Raw genomic sequence first — 13,548 nt, 5'->3', positions numbered from 1 at the left:
TTTGCGTTACATTGTATACAGTTCTACACATCCTGTACTTATGTTATTTCATGTAATTTCTGAATTCTCTGTGTCATATTCTGATTTCATTTTCGCTTAGAACTTGTTTTGCCTTGCAAAATCAGTACTGGTAGGTTGTATGCTCTAATGGTTTATCTGAATGGTACCTTATCAAATCTCCTCTTGCTAACTCCTTCTGCTTTCTCTCTTTTTTGTAATCTTTGTTCCTTCTATGTGATTAACTCTGGTCTTGTAATACTCTCAAGACTCAAGTCCTTTGTCTGGCAGCCAGAAGGGCTTTAAAGCTACTTTAATGAACTTGAAGGTAGCACAACAATCACCTCCCTAGTCACAAATGACCTGAGAAACTCCCGGGATCATCCTTGTAAACTTCTGTCTAGGGGCTTCAGGTGTTTCTACAATTGTGAACTCCAAGAGCCAGGACACCTTAGGTCATTTGACTGCTGTAATGGGAAGTCTGCATCCAAATATAGCTTATCAGATTTCCATGCTGCCATGTAACAACTTCAGGAAATTCATATTCTATTGCTACTTCTTACTGTCTTCCTTCCATATCAACTCCCCAGGTACTCCATCCATTATGTTGTGTCATAGCATCCTTTATTGGTGGTGATCTAGTGAAATGTTACCATTATCAGTATATAATCCACTAATGTAACTTATGGCCCATGGGTTGTCTGAGGTCCCATGGGAGAAAGAAAGTGGTATCTATTTATCTATCTATCGCAGCATATGTCACAGCTAGTATTAGTTTAGTATTTCCTTAGTCCTATGTGACATGCATTTTTATGATGGTATTTGCCTTCAGATGTGCTATTACTTATAATTATATATATTTATTGCTTAAATGGATACCTTTGCCAAGATGGACACATATATGCTTCATCGATCCCTCTCCCACCTGGACAGAGGCAGTGGTGCTGTAAGAATTATGTTTTTGGACTTCTCTAGCGCCTTCAACACCATCCAACCTCTGCTCCTTAGGGATAAGCTGACTGAGATGGGAGTAGATTCACACCTTGTGGCATGGATTGTGGACTATCTTACAGACAGACCTCAATATGTGCGTCTTGGGAACTGCAGGTCTGACATCATGTGCAGCAATACAGGGGCGCCGCAGGGGACTGTACTTTCTCCGGTCCTGTTCAGTCTATATACATCAGACTTCCAATATGACTCGGAGTCCTGCCATGTGCAAAAGTTCGCTGATGACACTGCTATTGTGGGCTGCATCAGGAGTGGGCAGGAGGAGGAGTACAGAAAGTTAATCAAAGACTTTGTTAAATGGTGCGACTCAAACCACTTACACCTTAACACCAGCAAGACCAAGGAGCTGGTGGTGGATTTTAGAAGGCCCAGGCCCCTCATGGACCCTGTGATCATCAGAGGTGACTGTGTGCAGATGGTGCATACCTATAAATATCTGGGAGTGCAGCTGGATGACAAATTGGACTGGACTGCCAATACTGATGCTCTATGTAAGAAAGCTCAGAGCAGAATATACTTTCTGAGAAGGTTGGCATCCTTCAACATCTGCAGTAAGATGCTGCAGATGTTCTACCAGACGGTTGTGGCGAGTGCCCTCTTTTACGCGGTGGTGTGCTGGGGTGGCAGCATAAAGATGAAAGACGCCTCACGCCTGGACAAACTTGTTAAGAAGGCAGGCTCCATTGTAGGATTAAAGTTGGACAGTTTAACATCTGTGGCAGAGTGACGGGCACTAAGCAAACTCCTGTCAATCATGAAGAATCCACTGCATCCACTTAACAGTGTCATCTCCAGACAGAGGAGTAGCTTCAGTGACAGACTTTTGTCACTGTCCTGTTCCACTGACAGACTAAAGAGATCGTTCCTCCCCCACACTATGCGACTCTTCAATTCCACCCGGGGGAGTAAATGCGAACATTAATTTTATTTTAATTCTTTTCATTTTTATTACTATTTAATTTAATATTGTTTCTTTGTATCAGTATACTGCTGCTGGATTATGTGAATTTCCTCTTGGGATTAATAAAGTATCTATCTATCTATCTATCTATCTATCTATCTATCTATCTATCTATCTATCTATCTATCTAATAGGTCAGGAATGGGGGTTATCTTAATTTTCACTGGCAAGAACAAGCATCCAGACGATGAAATGTTTTTTTCACTTTAGTGTACCTTGTCAGCTTTTCATGTTGAATTGCTCGAACAATCATAGCTTCATCCATATAATGCATTATGTTATCGTTATGATTTCAAGGCAAAAATAAATATGTAAGACCTCCAAACCACTGTTTGCTACTTATTGCATTTTCATTTGCATTTATAACATTCTCAGATATACTTATCCAGTTTAGGGTCTCAGGGCTAGAGTATATTCCAACAACATTTGAAGTAAGGTGAAATACAGCACTGAATGCAGGGCCTCATGCACACACACATACACAGAGGACAATTTAGAGTTGTCTCTTGTAACTGATTCTATTTATCAGATTTTTTTTTTTTTGTAAGTTTATATGTTTATTATTGTCTAAGGCTCAGAAAAAACAGGTGTGTTGTTTGCTTTTTTTAAATTTGGTAGAATTATCTTGTTTGAAGAACTCTAAATTTAGGAGGTTCTTAATTTGGAAAGTGTAATGGATATAAATGTCTCAATAGCCGGAAAAAGCACTATCAGCTCATTTTCTTGTCCTTTCAGTGTATAAAATGGTCATTGTTATTTCCTCAGCTGAAGTTACATTTTATAAATCCTAAATGAATAAGAATGACACACAGCAAACACAGGCTTGTGAGCATATTTATACCAGGGAAAGCAGAAAAAGATGCCTATTGCAAAAATGTCAAAATACAAGACTATGGTGGTCACATGGTGCCTGAAATCCTCCAGCTGTACTTGGCCTGACATAGCCTTGGCAGACACTCTTCAGCAAGAGGAATTAAGAGGAAACATACTCCTCCTCTTTGTCTAAACGTCTCCACCAGGTTCTGGCTATGTGTGTGCATAAACATAAAAAGTCTATCCTGACTTGGTGTTAAATTAAATAGCTATTAAAAATTTAAAGGCACAAAAATCAATTTGAAACTTGCTTTTATCTAGTAAACTCTAAAGGAAAAAGAATGAACCAGATGGATAGGTATTCCCTTTAACTGCCCAGAATGTTCTCTAGCTTGAAGCAGAGCATATGCAGTAGTCTCAAAGCAGAAGGAGATGCACAGAAAGAAATGCTCTCCACACTGGGCAAATCTTTCACTTCTGTGTTGTTTTACAGGAAAACATGCGGAAAGCGTCTTTGCCACCTGGATTTCTTACCATTCTGCTGTTCTTCACATAGTGCTGCTATGTGCTGAATATACAGACTCTGCATGTGTGTGTGTGTGTGTGAGAGAGAGAGAGAGAGACACTGTTTTTTCCTTTCTTTCTTTGATCAGCTGACTGAGATTCCAGACACTGATTGGAGATCCAGCTGCTTGCAGCTGCATTGGTAGGCAGTTTTCTTTCAGGCACAAGGATTCACTGTCTTTCCAACATAAGAGCGTAAACACAGAAAGTATTCTGTAAGCTTCAGGATGCAGATATGGGCTGTGCTGCCAGCATTGTTCTGCTTCAAGCTTTTCGTTCTGTGGTACGAAGGAATTGTGCACATATCTGCACAAGGCGCCAGGAGCAGTTGTCACTTGAATTCTTGCCACTTGATGACTGTGATGGAATGAGCAGACCGAAGACCATCCTCATTATGGTAAAGTAGCATGCTGTTCTGAAGGCCCAGTAGCAGTTACAGAGTTTTGTATCTACTGAGTGTGTATATTTATATAAATACATATACTGTATATAGTATAAATATTTGTATATACCCATATCTATTTTAAATATTTTATATTTACACACACATACTTAAATAGATAAGTCCACACATTTGCTGTGACACTAATCAAGTTTACTGTTGCAAGTAGTCAAAGACAAAATAAATGGAAAAAAGGAGAAAGGGGGGAAGAAACTTTATACAGAGAGAGAGAGAGAGAGAGAGACAGTTACTGATATATATATATATATATATATATATATATATATATATATATATATATATATATATATATATATATATATATATAAAGAGAGAAACTGTTTATATAAATATAAAAGTATATATGGAAAAGGAGCAAGCTTATTCATATACATCTTTGCATGTACTGTATGTTTGGTATATTATATGTATATTTATATTGCTTTATATATTGTATATGTAGGAATTTATTATTTTATATGCTGTTATGGGGGACTTTTTCTACTTTTTGTAGAACCTGCTTTATTATTTCAATTGCTGCGTGCCAAGGTGTCCATTCTGTGCAGTGTAGAGATTTGTGCCGAGCTGCTGTTCAGATTTCTCATGGAAATTTTTAATAATCTCTCTTTATGGAAAAGCAAGTGTTTTCCTTTGCTAATATGATTGCTGGTAAAGTAGAGAGCAGCGGTTCTCGCTTTTCCACATTTGCAATAATGCCTAATCAGATTGTGTTTAAGTGTTTCATCTTTTAAGAGTACAAGTGCATGTGGATACAGTCTTGTGAAAATTGTCTAGAATTAGAATGTGACAGTGACACCCTATGTTGCTACTGGGTGCCTCAGTCCATTTGAAGAGAGGATGCCTTAAAGAATGGAGGCTATGTGATTTGGAGGAGAAGAATTTCATTTCACATTAAATAAGGTTATATGAAGTCTAAATGCAGTGGTTCCAGTGATCAGTTCACCACAGAAAAAAAAAATGAAGCAAAAAGCAAAACAACGACAAAGTGTGTACATCTCTGTGTTGTCTGGTTTGCTGTTAATATGTTTGTGTTTATTTTCCACGCAGTAACCGTGTTAGCATTGATTTCAAATAAGTGAATTAAGGCTCACATCAGGGCATGACAACGGTTTTCAAAATACACAGTGTTATTTCAAGCCAGTACGATCGATGAGACCTGAATGTTAATGCTTCCTGCAATTGCTGTTAATCTCGGTCATGTCTCAAGCACAGCTCATTAACAGATTTCTACCTGCTGGCACTCACCATGGCTCTGCTCTGCTCAGTGAATGAGTTTTCTTGCTATGCCTGCTGCAAAACTGGTAGAGATCATTGCCACACTGTCAAAGGCTGGCACACGTATTCTTCTGATATATCAGGAGAACTCTGTTAGAGTAATGTTCTAGTATCTCCTGGCTTGAGTCACTTGATCTACAGTGCTCAATAAACTACAGTGGTAATGACAGGCCTGGAATGAAATACTCAGATCCTAAAAGTTTAGGAAGGGTTGGTGATGACCATTTACTTTATTTACACTGTATATCCTAAGACTTTGCTATCCTTGCTGTACAGCTTCAGCCTGTGTTCATTTTACTGTCTAGAAGTGCCATCAATTCAATTGACAGGCATTCTAGTAGGCAGCAGGAAGGAGTATCTAACAACACTTGTCAATGGTACATAGGCCAGTAACCAAAAGCATCTTAATTAAGCCTAAAAACAGCATTTGCAGCTTCAAGTACATTTGATCACTTGAAGTTTTAAAGAGTCCACATTCCCTTGAAGCAGTACTTTGAGGGAGTCATTCATTTTCCAAGCCCTCCTTTCCCAGTTCCCATGCACACACATAGTATATAGCAGGTTCAATTTTGAGTCGGTTAGTCTACATCAACTGTGCGTCTTTGGAGTCTCAGAGACACTGTGGCAACAGTGCTAAACATAATGCCACCATGACATCCTTGCTTGTAACAGAACTGCTTTTCTAAACTATCAAACTTATTGGATTCACTTTGAAGAATTAAAAGTCCTGTTCTGCTGTGATTTACTTTACATGCTTTACTATAGCCTATGAATTGTTCTTTACGGTACAAAAGGGTTGAAGGGCACCAGAAGAAGGACAGGTCTATCATCACATAAACAGAGCCCTTCTTTGATTGATTTCTACAGTTAATTTTTCTCTTGTTCAAACTCAGCACTGCTTTATGGACTCATCAAGGTTAGGTTGGATAAGCCTGCCCAACTTGTTTGTTTTTCAACTCTATCATTGGTGCTTCTACCAAAGTAACAGTATCCTCTGGTTTTAATGACTCAGGTATTTCACAGTTTTGAGATAGCTTGCTGTTTTCCAAAATTGAGTTTCACCCCAAATTTGCTGCTACTTTAGGTGAAGCTGTGCAAGACTGGCTAGTTACATTGCTTTCTTTCCCTTCAGTGTGACATTGTTTGCCACAAAAGCCAAGTTTTTAGGACCTGAAAGTCCTTTATCCTGCATGTTTAATTATAGCTTTCATATTTACTGTAAATAAACAAATGCAATGGATTGTCATGTGCTTTAAAATGTAGCACATTTAATAGAAAGACTAAAAACATACGGTGCTTTGCAAAGCACTAGACAAAGTCTGAAAATGTTTCAGCATCATATCAGAATATAAAAAAACAATGCGGGGAAAGTACATGGGGTCAGCTGACAGTAGGATTTGACATACGGCACAACCAAGTCAGCATTAGTAAAGGAGGAAGTACAGCAGCTTCAGCCACAGTTTGATCGTGAAAGGCGGTGACAGGCTCCCTGAGTGAGCACCTACAATACCACATAAGAAATGTAGGCCACGTCATTTAAATCATTAAAGGGAAGACGAAAGAAGTGGTCTTTCTGACCTTCTAGTACTGAGGGAACTCTTTCACCCCAAGGCTGTTTGTTATTTCTAAAAGAAGAGGCTAGACTAACACTCTTCTTATCAGTTTAGACACCCATGAGGGGGTCTTATCATGCTCTGGCACATGTACGGCCTCCGTCTGCTGCTCAGTTCTCTTTGCTCTGCAGCATCTCAGCACTTACCCTTTATGAGAAACTGCTGTGTAAAACTACTAACTGGATTAATTGTCTTGAATACCTGCAGTAGCAAAAAGTTACTGAGAAATGTAAAGAGACACATAGGTAAATAGATCCTAGCTGTGCAATTTACTGTGCTTGTCATTAATTAGAAATACGAGGCTCTGTTTGACCTACAAGTGAATAGTGCATTTTAGAGTGCCAGATATGTAAAAGCCCACACAGGCTTAACTGGTCTTTTCATTTTGAATGCTGTATAGAGAATGCCACTATAGCTTTTAAGTATTCAACAAACTTCATGAACACATTTTGTTTTTCTATACCTTTGTTCATATAAATGTTCGCACCACATTTTCACATTGCCTTAATTATAGAGATATTTAACATAACATAATGTTCTGCATCTGGTTTACAGCAATTCAGGAATGCAGTGGGAAATACCATATACTGGCAGCACCATGCACAAGACAAGAACTAACTGTGGATGGGGCATCAGTCTGTCAAAGGACCTGCTCATACATCCAGCCAACTCAAACTCATTTACCTAATCCATATATTTGGGTTATGGGCGGAAATCCATAATATGCATACATGTGAGAATATGCAGACTGGACATACGGAGTATGTAGGGAATGGATTTAATGCTAGGATGCTAGAAATGTGAAGCAGCAGATCTAACCACTGTGCCACCATGCCATGCTGATGACAGGAAGTGTTTTGGAAAATACAATTGACTTCTTAAACAAAATTTGAGCTTTTCTGTCATATCTTGGTTATATTAATTTTTAAGGATGGCCTAACACAGGAGCCAACCTCCTGGTTTGAACCATTCAGTACTTTGAGCACTGTGGGTTCACTCTGATTATATCTGACATATTTGTGTGCATGTCCATATGTAGAGAAATCTTTCAATTGCAGTTACTTATTGTATAGCTAGAAATCAGATCAAACTAAACTAACACCTTTTCTAATCTTCATTAACATTTTAATGAAATACAGTTCTAAGCTATACATGCTATGCATTAAAGGGTTCCAAAAATGTGTTTTCATTTAGATGAGTTTTTATCTTTGTCAATGTATGCTGAAGTATATTTCTGATGGTGTTTTTAAATCAGGCTTAGATTGCACATATGAGATCACTCATAATATGAGCCAGTTGGAGACCATCACTTTGAGGATAATAATGAAAGATTTGAATTTTGTTTTCTAGTGAATCTTTTAACCAGTTTGTATTTTTCCATGTATTTACCAGATCCCTTTTGAAACAATGTTATGCATTTTGTATTCATGTGACAAAATCATATTTAAGAAAGTAACTGAGTAAAAGCACCTGGAACAATTAAAATTAATACCAAAAACAAAATTTAGAGAAACTGTCTATATTATGATATTTTGACTGCATTAGTTGAAATTGCCAAGGAGGAAAGTAATAGGTAGGTTGTGTCAGAATGTTGTGTCCAACAGAGTAGATCTATTTTTATACAAAATGCAGAGTGTGGATTTTTTTTAATTAACAAAGGTCATTTGGGACTGGTCCACCTGTAAAATGTGAACCTACCATCTTGTATTCTTGAATGGAAGAAGATTCATCAGTTTGCGGAACTAAAAATGTCTGTGACCAGTAGGAGACATCAATTTGCTTGTAACTGGAGGGACTGTCTTCAAGCATTCAATGAGCTTCAAAATACCAGTTTGCAATAAAGTTCCTGGGTAGCATGTATTATATACCTACGATGAAAACTGACTAGAACAATGGACAAATTGAAGGAAGAATCTGTTGAAGCAATATAAAGAGCATCCAACAAGGGGAGAAAGTAGAAGAGTAGAGATAACATGGTAGCATCCATGATAAAAAATACATCACAGAATGGCATAAATAAAATAAAACATGAGAAATTTTATTGATTTCATAAAATATAGTAGACATAATAAAATAACAAATAACTAAGCTAACAACTGCATGTTGGTACTGGGATTTACACTGCTGGCTGACATATCTAGCACCCTGGGCTTGGACCTGATGTCCAGTCATTGTTCATTTGGATGCCGCACATTCTCCCTGTGGCTGTGTGGGTTTTCCCTCCATACCTCCAAAGATGTGCATGGTTGATTAACTGCTGATTCTAAACTGAATGATGTACATGTGTATGGACCCTGAAATGTACTGAAAAACTGTCCAGGATTTACTCCTGTCTTGTATCCAAAGTTGCTAGATAGACTTCATGACCCTGAATGAGACTGAGCAGGTTTGAGAATTATTTTATGAAATATCACACACACTGTCCCTCATAGTGTCAATGCTATGACCAGCCCAGATTCATTGTAAAGTTAAAAAACATAACCAAGTTGGTGAGCTAAGTTAATACTTGTGTATGTCAACATCCCTTCGTCCCTTTTGACTTTACCTCACTACATAGCACATAGTACTGAATTATGATACTTGTTTTTTTTTCTCTACTTAATTCTCAGCCATTTGAGATTTATTTTATTTTATTGTGTATTCAATTGCATTTTTGTTGCTATGATTATTGCAGACTTTACTAATTTACTGTTCGTGTATAATAGTTGCAAATATGTATATAAGCTCTGAGCCAGTGAAGAGTGTTTTACAAAAATAAACTGCATTGAATTGAAATACTAATGCATACTCAGCCTTCTGTTGCAGTATATTAGAAAATATCCTGACATCAGAAAATTTAAAAACAATTTATGCTCTTAAACAGTACCTGTCATGAAAAGCCATAAAACATGGTAATTTTCTTCAGCACATCAGATTCTCAAATATCAGGATCCAATTGTACATATTTGTTACACTGCTGAATGTTTCTTTGTTTTCTGTACTCTGTGTTAGCAAGAATTATGAGGAAGGCTTTAAGGTAGTCATCTTACAATGTAGGACAGATTCATCCCAGATTATTAAATAATAAGATATTTAAAAGAACTCCTCAGCAGATGAGTAAGGAGATAAGGAAATTATGAAGAAAAAGGCAGCTATTAGACATAAAGCTCCAGTGCTAATTGTAGGATATATGAGAGCACAGAGAGCTAAGGTTAAATCGGATATTAGAAATTCTGAAGGGTTGCTTAAAAGGAATATTGTGGGAAATGCAAAGATTGGTTTGTTCAGTACTTTAGCAGTCAGAGCATAATCGAGGTGGTGTTAAAGTGCATTAAGAACATTAAGAGGGAAATGAAAAATAGGAAGTAGTTTGTGGCATGATATGGCAATTAGCATTACTGTTCTTAACCGTCCTAGACTCGTATCTTTGCCCATTCACCAACTATGTGGAGTTTCCAATTCATGTCCCAGATATCAGTGTGTCAGGTTGGGTAACTGGGTTATCATGGCGCTAGAGAGAGAGAACCAGTTGCATGTTTGTTAATCATGTAAGCAAAAATTTCACTGTACTCTATTCATGTGACACTTCTACTACTACTACTGCTGCCGTTCTAGAATTGCAATCATCAGCTTTTTTCTTTTTGTATGTTTGCTACTCATATTTATTAATTATGATAAAACAAAAATAATCTTGACAATGCTAAGCTCGTCTCAAATCTGCCCTTTTCAGACTGAATTTCAGTTCTGCAGCAGACTGTATTCCCCTTAAGGGTAAATTTCTGCTTTACAAATGTTGCTATTGAATAAACTTTACCTCCATATGATCCATCACTGGAAAAGGACATGTATGGAAACTGATTGGATAGAAGGATTGGTTGACCTCAGTATGGAAATACATGAAATAGAGGAAAACAAAATAAAAACTTAAGTGATGTACCTGTATTGGTGGATGTAATGTGCTGCTTTCTGATTCTACTTTAGTCAAAAAATCATTTTTCCCGTTGTTTTATCCAGTGTCCACAAATGACATATACAAAGCAGGATCAAACTCTAGGTGTGTCTCCAGTCCACACACTCATACTCACCAGCTTAGGGACTTCAATTAACTTAACAGGTCTCACTGTGATTGCACAGGTGGGCTGAGGGTAGGGAAGACTGCAGGGATCTGTGGTATCTGGGTTGAACTTCAGGCTGGTGGTAGGGCTGTCCTACTCGCATTGCAAGTAATCTTTGCTTCCATTTGGTAAACTGGCATCATCCCAACTGCCTGGAAAATGGGACTTGTCACCCCTATCTGGAAAGGGAAGGGTGATTGCCTGGATTGTGGCAACTACATGGGGGATAACACTGCTCCCGGTGCTGGGTAAGGTCCTTGCTAGGGTTGTCCTCAGTAACATCCGTGATCACTTTCTCACCTACAAGCGACCGGAGCAGTATGATTTTACACCTAAGAAGTCTACCATTGACCTCATCCTAACACTGAGGGTTCTGATTGAGCACACACACAAATATCATCAGAGTTTCTTTGCAGCCTTTGTCTATTTTCATAAAGCATTTGACTCAGTTGATCGAGCTGCCCTGTGGGACATCCTGAGACTTTGTGGGATCCCCTCAAGGCTGGTGGATATCATGGCCAGCCTGTACACTGGTACTGTGAGTGATGTGCAGAGAGGAGACAGAACCTCTGCGATTTTCCCAGATGATTCTGGGGTTTGTCAAAGGTGCATTCTTGCTCCAACTCTATTCAATGCTTGCATGGACTGGGTGTTGGGCAGGGTTGTGGGGTCCAGTGACTGTGGGGCATCTGTTGGCAAAGGAAGATTCACTGATCTTTGCTGACGACGCTGTGATGTTCATGGAATAAATGGAGGCTCTGATCGGGGCTCTCGAGAGTCTGAGTATCTGGGCTTGCGAGTGTCCTGGATAAAAACCAATGACCTCTTAGGCACAGCCATCAGTAGTGTGACTGTCTGTGGAGAGAGTGTCAACCTTGTCGAGAGGTTTACTTACCTCAGTAGTGACATTCATGTCTCTGGTGACCGACCCTTCCTATGACATCAGTAGACTGATTGGGAGAGCATGGGGAGTCATGAGGTTGCTGGAAAAGGGTGTGTGGCACTCTCAATATCTATGTAAAAGGACAAGGGTCCAAGGCTTTAGAGTCCTGGTGCTTTCTGTCTTGCTATATGCTTGCTGTCTTGCTATATGGTTGCGAGACATAGATGCTATTTCCGGAGGGTGGGACAAGACCGTGTGTCTGCCTGGGGGGTTGTCAACCTGGATCCCTAGCTGTTTTGTCATGTAGTGGGTGTGGCAACACGCTGTACCGGTGCATGCTGCCCGGCCTGACCTGTATGTCTTTGTGGTTAGATTTGATTAGATATACTGTACTTCACTAGTCCCGAAAGAGGAAATTAAAATTTATACTGCAGAAAACCAAAAAACACACAAATATCAATGTACAATACAAGACAATAGAATTAAAGCATATAATAAATATTATGCTAAAAAAATGAATGGTGTGAGGAAGCATTGAAGTTCCTAATGGCAGCAGGCAGGCCAGGTTTAAAACTAGGGTTCATACCACTACACTGCCATGTCACCCAGGACATTTATCAGCCTTTATTTTTGTTTGCCACCTTCACAGCCAGTTATGTTTCACAGCATTTTACAAAGCAAGAATAAAATCCAAAGAATGTTTATGATAAATAACAGTTCTAAAATCCACAAAAGACACATGGGGTCAGGTCTGACTTGACATTTTATGTATTTACTAAACCTGTTTATGTTTTAATTTCCCTCCTTCACTCTTTACTCAAACAGTTTCTGTTTGCCATGTCTGTCACATTGCCAGTTTTGTTTGCAGTTGTCCCCACAAATTCTGTGACAGACACTTTAAGGCTATACAGCATGGCCTAGAATAGACATTTACCACTTAAACTACAAATATTTAGATTAGCTGCAATTTAGATGCAAGAAGAAGATTGCATATGTTTAGGAATGAATATGCTCTTTTTGTGAATATACTTTAGAAAGAATATACTCTCTGTGATTGTATCCTTTTAACAGACACTCATATCCTCCAATTTCCGTATTTTGTACAAAACATGATGATTTTGTTATGGATGTCCAATAACCATTAGCTAATTGTTCACTTTACTTTGTTGTTAGCATCTTTAAAATAGGAATTCTTTTAAACTTTTATTTTAGAATACCATATATTAAATATAGTCTTAATGTGGAGATGTTAGATACATAGGATTTAAGAAATATTTTATGCCTTAAGACTTTCTGAATGGATACGGCATATTTTGCAATAAGTTGTTCTTAAGGTCTGGGGGTAATAGTGGAATGAAAAATAAGAAAGTCATTGTTGTGCCAGTAGTCATGAAACTAAAGTCGAAATTTATACTTTTTAAGCGTAAGCCTAATATTATAGTAAAGCTTAAATGTGGACAGTATAATCTGCAGACTGGGATGTTAGCTACATAGGATTTATGAAATAGCTTATGCCTTGTGACATTCTGAATGGTAATTTAAACAGAATTCAGGAGGAAGCTTAACCCTGGCACATGTTCCCACTTTCTTGCACTACAATTCTCATAAACGGATTTGCAAATCCTAATTAATGTAACATTTTACCTAATGATTGAAATAATTTGTCACTTACTACACAAAGAGAACAAAGGTTTATAAGATTTTGTGCATTATCTATATAAATAATTCACTAAGGGCATGCCAGACAGTGAGCTCAAGCAAGACAGAGCCCCCGCCCGCCAACTCTAACCCTCCTACGGTGTCATGGGATACGCACGACAGAGCCACGCTCGCTAACTGTAAGCATCCTCCAAAGTCCAGCGTCGCTCTTGAGG

General features: G+C 38.3%; 1 protein-coding gene across 10 annotated transcripts in view; it reads left to right on the top strand.

Annotated features, from left to right (window-relative positions):
- Positions 1-13,548, top strand: part of dock10 (dedicator of cytokinesis 10) — a 407,603-nt gene that overhangs the window by 124,751 nt on the left and 269,304 nt on the right. For 9 of the 10 annotated variants that reach the window (XM_039756260.1, XM_039756213.1, XM_039756233.1 and 6 more), the window contains exon 1: positions 3,523-3,743. The exons of the other annotated variant lie outside the window; for it this stretch is intronic. In XM_039756260.1, coding sequence (XP_039612194.1) covers positions 3,582-3,743 — 162 coding nt within the window. In that variant the 5' untranslated portion in view covers positions 3,523-3,581. Of the gene's footprint in view, positions 1-3,522; positions 3,744-13,548 lie in introns of those variants that run through there. 10 annotated transcript variants of the gene reach the window in all.

The sequence above is a fragment of the Polypterus senegalus genome, chromosome 1 (genome assembly GCF_016835505.1).
Source record: "Polypterus senegalus isolate Bchr_013 chromosome 1, ASM1683550v1, whole genome shotgun sequence".
NCBI lineage: Eukaryota > Metazoa > Chordata > Cladistia > Polypteriformes > Polypteridae > Polypterus > Polypterus senegalus.
The sequence above is the reverse complement of the archived record's forward strand: the minus strand, read 5'-3'. Positions and strand labels throughout refer to the sequence as shown.